The sequence below is a fragment of the Saccostrea echinata genome, unplaced genomic scaffold (genome assembly GCF_033153115.1).
Source record: "Saccostrea echinata isolate AGI-Se365-2 ecotype Australia unplaced genomic scaffold, CSIRO_AGI_Sech_v1 ptg000001l, whole genome shotgun sequence".
NCBI lineage: Eukaryota > Metazoa > Mollusca > Bivalvia > Ostreida > Ostreidae > Saccostrea > Saccostrea echinata.
In genome coordinates, this window is record NW_026889750.1 from 30,278,146 (window position 1) to 30,284,236 (window position 6,091).

The following is a 6,091-nucleotide window of genomic DNA, read 5'->3' on the forward strand; positions in this document are numbered from 1 at the left end:
ATTCACCGTTTTATAATCTTTTTATTAAATAAATCTTTGATTACATTTTCTGATATTTCCTGTCTAATATCAAAATGATATTACAGTTACTGAATCATGCCATACTCACTTTCATAAAAATATCGCAATCCCGTTAATCTAGGGAGAACGGTCATCTGACGATCAAACAATGTGTTTGACTTTTTTGGAAAACAATTTAATGGATCTTTTACCATAGAAACGATATTTTCGATCTCGATAAAAAGTTTAATGAACGAAGACCAAATAACTGATAAAATCTTTAATAAAAGATACATGCTTGAACGCTTGAACTACACTATCAGATGAAGGGAGTTCAATATACTTTGTCTTAGTTTCCTCCTTGCATAATGCCACAATGAGCACCAATTCAAATCAAGAACACTAATTAGTGTTTGACTATGAGTCCACGTAAGGCAGAAATATTTCTTCCAGTAAAATCAACATTGATTTCTCACACCGATTGAGCGTCTTGGGCAGTAGTTTCTTTAGCGGCCACTATCTTGTAAGAGGCTTGTTTACGATTATCTTGATTCTTAAAAGGACAGTGAGGCAAAAGAATCATAAAATTTTGACGGAAAGTTCTGCTGAACACACAGTATATAAGAAAGTTGACCGCAGCATTTATCGTCAGAAGAGTGTCTGAAAACTCACGAATTCCCTTTTCCAGATAGGTTCCCTCATGGTAACCTAAACCAACCACGGACATAATGGCGTCCGGAAGAATACAAATTACAAACACCATAATGATCACGATCATCATTAATGTAATCCTGTTCCTTTGGGTGTTTTTCTTATTAGCTCGCACTTTCCGAAGGGAAAAAATAATACAAGCATTGAGTATAATGAGAATGATCAAAACAATGTTACTTCTTAGAAAGTTCAGTGACCATGTGTAATACGTCTTGAAATCTTCGTTTCTCCATAATTCCGTAACATTTAAATCTAACTCTGTATCATTGTTTATAATATTGACAGTTTTTTCATATCGAAATGCACAGGGAAAGGATATAGAAACCATCACCAAATAGATAACACAGCTAATAACAATGGCCCGTAATCGCGTGCACAAAGTTTTTGCTTTTATTGGATAACAGACGAGTATAAATCTTTCAGTTGCAACGGAGACTGTCAACCAAGAGGAGACGCAAGTAGAAATATTAAAAATAAAATGAGCAAATGGATAAATATTGACATATGCGATTCTGCCGGCTGCTGGGTTTGTCCTTTTCAAAACTAAAACTATGAAGTAGATCAGGTCGTTGATAAGTTTAATAGAATCTGAAATGGCCAGGGCGGCTAGGAAAGCATTTGTAGACGTCTTCATGTTTTTCATGGACAGCACAATTAGAGACAGTGCATTTCCGACAAGCCCAGGTATACATATCACAGGATAGAGTATCATTCCACAGATTAATTGCGAAGTCTCGTAAAAATCCTTATACTCTTCTTCGTTTGTAATATTTGTTGAATTCTGCATTTTATTGGTCTGGAAAAACTTTCCTACCTTTTTTTTTCTTGACTTGTGATGTATTTGAAACAAAACTAAAAGTAACTAAAGTCAATCGTTGGCTTGCCTAGAAATCTCAAATGCCTAGATGAGGTTCAGTACGTTCCTGCTTACATGACGTTTCAGTTTTTATTTCCCCTTGAAAATGACACTTTTCTGTAATGCACCATAGGAGGAACTTATACCAGCACCCTGAAAAATAGAAAAGAACTTGTCAATCAAGATTGGCATGGAATGGCTACTGGTTAATTGGGTGCTTACAGTAAATGAAACGATTATTTTGACAAAAAACATCAAAATTCCATTTTCCAGACCCAAAACACAACAGGGAATTCATTTAAACGGCGCTTCATAGGTTCGTGTACCGTTTATCTATTACCCTTGAGGATATTTTTGATATGATAAAAGATTGATATTGTAACAATAAAAGCCTATTACAATATGCTTTCAGAAAATGTACAACACTGCAAGATATTCAGAGCTGAAGGAAATCGAAAGCCGGAAAACGTACCCAAGAGATGACCACAGAGAAAGCCTGATATCGATCGAAGCAAGTCTGCTTTAAAACACCGGTAACTTTACTTTCAATTTTGGAAACATTACTTTTGATAACAGTGTTTTATGATTTTGTAAGGGAACGTATAATCGATAAACGGTCAAATGAACAAATCATAGCCTGCCAAGTAGAGAGTCTTTTTTTTTTTAATTCTGCGTGTCTAATTCTCATTTATGTAACAGATACACGTCTAAGTTCATGATTTATTTTTTCCTGTCTAAAAGAGCACTTTTTTGGCTTTGTTAATTATCATATAAAAAGCACATTCAAAGGCTATAAAATTATCAACACAAGAACAAAGGAACGAGGATGAGAATTTCCAATATCTAGAGGAAACATTTCTATATATCACCCACGAAAAGATTCAAAGAAACTGGTGCTGAAAAATAGCGTGAAAATTCAAGCAGTCGAGAAACAAACTATTATTCAATCACTCACAAAGATAAAAGTTGTGTTTGTTGAATTGTAGTAAATTAGATGATGTGCCAAAAAGTATTCAAGGAAAAAATCCCCAGAAATTCCAACCTGTATAAAAATACTTTCAAATTTATTGAATTAATCTTTTTAACCCGAAGACGTTTTGATTATATATATATATATATATATATATATATATATATATATATATATATATATATATATATATATATATATATATATATATTCTTCCGTGAAGCGTATCAAGCTGTTAACTGCATCTGTTCTGAAGATCATGTAAATTTTACGATTGGTTTCTACTTGAACAGTGAATAGCATTAAAAATGCCATGCCTGAGAAACGTAATATTTCATGACACCTCATGTGCTGCGTTCGATAGACACGAAAGAAGGCGACAGCTCCGAGACTGATATTCCACTTGCTGATATCGAGTCTTCAGGAAATTCAATTACAGGCACGGAAATCATTATTTGTAACAAATTAAACCAATATGTTGCAGGCAAGTGTCCCCTTCGTAACATGCAGAGTCATTAACAATCTTCATATTTTGGGAAAAGAAACATAAAACCTGTCGTGTTTCATCTCTTATTTTGGTGGTAATATGGCCATGTCCTTGAAAACCTGCAATACTATGGCAGAAATATTGCATTTCTCCCGGGGCCGCTTTTGTCGGAGATGACATTGTCCTCAACTGGTTGAGTAAACATCATGTTGAAATCACCTGTCTTTTAAAAAATACTTTCAGAGACACTCTCTGCGTTCAAATAAATGATCGCTGGAACTTAAACTATACTAGTGGTTTGCAGGTCTAAATATGTGCAAATGAATCTCTACTGAGACGTGTAAAAGTACTAATTGTTGTTGTCTGTAGTTAGTAACTATTCCATGCGCGGATCTAGAGGGGGATCGGGGAGTGAGGGTCCTGGCCCCCCCTCTGGAATTTGCAGAGTTATTAAAAGTATATACTGAAGCTATTAAAAAATGACTTTGCCCCCCCCCCCCCCGAAAATTTGGACCCCACCATAACCACCACGAAATATGTGTTATGGATTTCACGGTTTTGTTGTTGTTGTTTTTTTGTTTTTGTTTTTGTTTTTTTTTTTTTTTTGCTTGTCAAAAAATTTTGGGTTGGAAATTCTTTTTCATTGGGGTGGACCCCCCCCCCTCTTCCTGGAAAAAATCCCTAGATCCGCGCCTGCATTCTCTGTCGTAGTTGTGATTTTCCTTTAATATGACAAGCGCCGTTTTTCCTTTGTATGACTTATTGCGTCTGTGTATATGATAAATTTCCTTCGATACTTTTATAAAATTAACAGACCTATCTTTCATTTTCGATAAGATTTACCATTTTTCAGAACGTTCACTATGTAACATTAATACTTTTTTGAAAGTTCTTCCAGATGAGTTCGATTTTTTTGTAAATTACAAAATAAACAATAAGGTCGGTAAGGTCTGTATGCAAAGAATTATTACATATGAAGTAGCTTCAAAAAACTTAGAATGTTATACAGTCCAATTCCGTAACTAGGCTCAAACTTTTAGTGAGGCAAGGGATTTGGGGTCACTCGGGTCCAGGGTAATGTCCTGAAGGGGTTTCTCAGGGGTTTTTCGAAACCTGGGTTTTAGTAAATTAAAATCTTAATTTTTGAAAGTTTTTCAAATTTTGAATCATTTTTACATCCGTTCTAAATGATAATGAAGCACCTGATGAAATGATCAATTTACTGGAATTGAAACAAAAGTTGAAAGTATTTATCCATTACAGAGATTAATTAAAGTTCAAAGTAAAACTTTCTCACTTTTCAGAAAACTATAAAATTTTAATGAAGCATTTGCCTCACTTGCCTCAATATGGTAGTTACGACTTGTACACATGCACAATACCTTGTTTGTTTATTTCGTGCTACATAATGACTGTTAAAAAAGATCAAATAAAAATTTTATAAAACAAAGCAATTTTTTAAATTGAATTTTAAAAAATTGTGTTAGAACGCAAAATAAGATTCGATTCAAAATAAGAAACACTCTGAGTGTCAACAACTCGACATAAATGGTTCACAATCCAATTTGATTGAATGTCCCGGATTTTTTTTTATTTAAAGAAAGCCATTGCACGTACTGTTCCTTCGTACACAGGGGCATCATTAGCTATCATAAACTATATATACATCGTCCATCAAATAATAAAACTTACCCGTAAAATAGACTAGGCATTCCGAGTTATCCGTGCTAACAATGATCCTCTCTATAGAATCACTGATTTCGAGTAAAATCATATCTGCAGCAGCAGTGCTAATATTCAATTTGATATCTAGTGTTGAACATCGCGGGGTGTAGGGAGGCATCTATTGATTTTTCCCTGGTGTATGATGATTAACATATTTTGTTGATGTAATATACAGGTTAAAGTTTAAATCCTTGAAAATGAAATATAATCTTGCAAAAAGTCAATCCTTTCTCTTTTCTAAATATTTTAAATGAAAACAGATAAAAGGTACAATACACGAAATAGAATGTCTTCAAAAATTATGATTCCAGAACTCTCTATCGCTGGAAGTAACTGAGTCAGATAAATATGAAAAAAACCCTAATATACAAAAAGGCCATTTATAATTAACCTTTGGAAACAAATGACATTCACTATCTCTGATGACTAACGAACCATTTCATCAAAGGAAAAATTTATATATCCCTTCACAAAGTTCATTATTTTAGATAGTCTAGCTGATGTAATAAAAGGACAGGCCTCTTTTCTTCATCATACCCATCGATCTAGTTTGCCAGGCCTCAAGGAGATTGCCAACCTTTAATTATTTTTTTTTATCTCGATCATCTCCAATTTACCTTCTAAGTAAATACAGAGCAAGCTAACCTCTAGGTATATGTACAGTTGTCAGTCTCGATTACTGGTGGATGGGTGTGAACATCACTTAGACAGACCTGGCCTCGTCTTCTTTTTATCTTAAACAAGTTTCTGGATATGCCAACTTTGTTACAAATAACGAATATTTTCGATTTGATGATTTTTTAAAGTATAAGCTGTTTTAGACGAAGTTCAAAAATGTTGATTTTACGTTTGAAGCATTGATTTCCATTTTTCGTGGGCGGCAGTTCAAAATCTGAATTTTCAACAACAACAACAAAAAATTAGATCGTCTTTGTTCTGCAAGAAAGGGGTTTTTGTTACATCTGATACTTTTACACAAGCATATTGTTTATCGATCTACTGTTATATTATCTGATTTCATTTAAAGGATGTTAGTCCTTTTCCTTTAGAAAAGAATTTCCTCGATCCATACATGTGTACAGGACGGATTCTCTTTATTGTAAACAATGTTTATTTGTGCAAGCGCACAATACTGCCCCATTAAACAATGATTCAGTTATTAAAGGAAAGCATCGAATAGGGTTTAAATTAGAGCTTGTTATACTCCAGGACGTATTCTAAGGTATTCTGTTTTCAATGTTTTGTTTTGATTGAGTTCATTGGTTGTTAATTAAAACAAACTTGATGAACGTAAACAACACAGACAAGCGTTCCTAAAGCAGATTCGTTTTCATGATCAAAT

General features: G+C 33.9%; 1 protein-coding gene across 1 annotated transcript; it reads right to left on the minus strand.

The window, feature by feature from the left end:
• Positions 1-265: 265 nt before the first annotated feature.
• Positions 266-4,841, minus strand: LOC133177820 (FMRFamide receptor-like). The gene is made up of 2 exons (XM_061312729.1): positions 4,717-4,841; positions 266-1,720 (listed from the first exon to the last, which is right to left on the minus strand). The coding sequence occupies exon 2, from the start codon at positions 1,496-1,498 to the stop codon at positions 473-475; it is 1,026 nt and encodes a 341-aa protein (XP_061168713.1). The 5' UTR covers positions 1,499-1,720; positions 4,717-4,841; the 3' UTR covers positions 266-472.
• Between the last annotated feature and the right edge of the window lie 1,250 nt (positions 4,842-6,091).

What these genes read in the sequence shown, in the direction of transcription:
- LOC133177820 (XM_061312729.1), bottom strand. Translation starts at nt 1,498, where the DNA reads ATGCAGAATTCAACAAATATTACAAACGAAGAAGAGTATAAGGATTTT.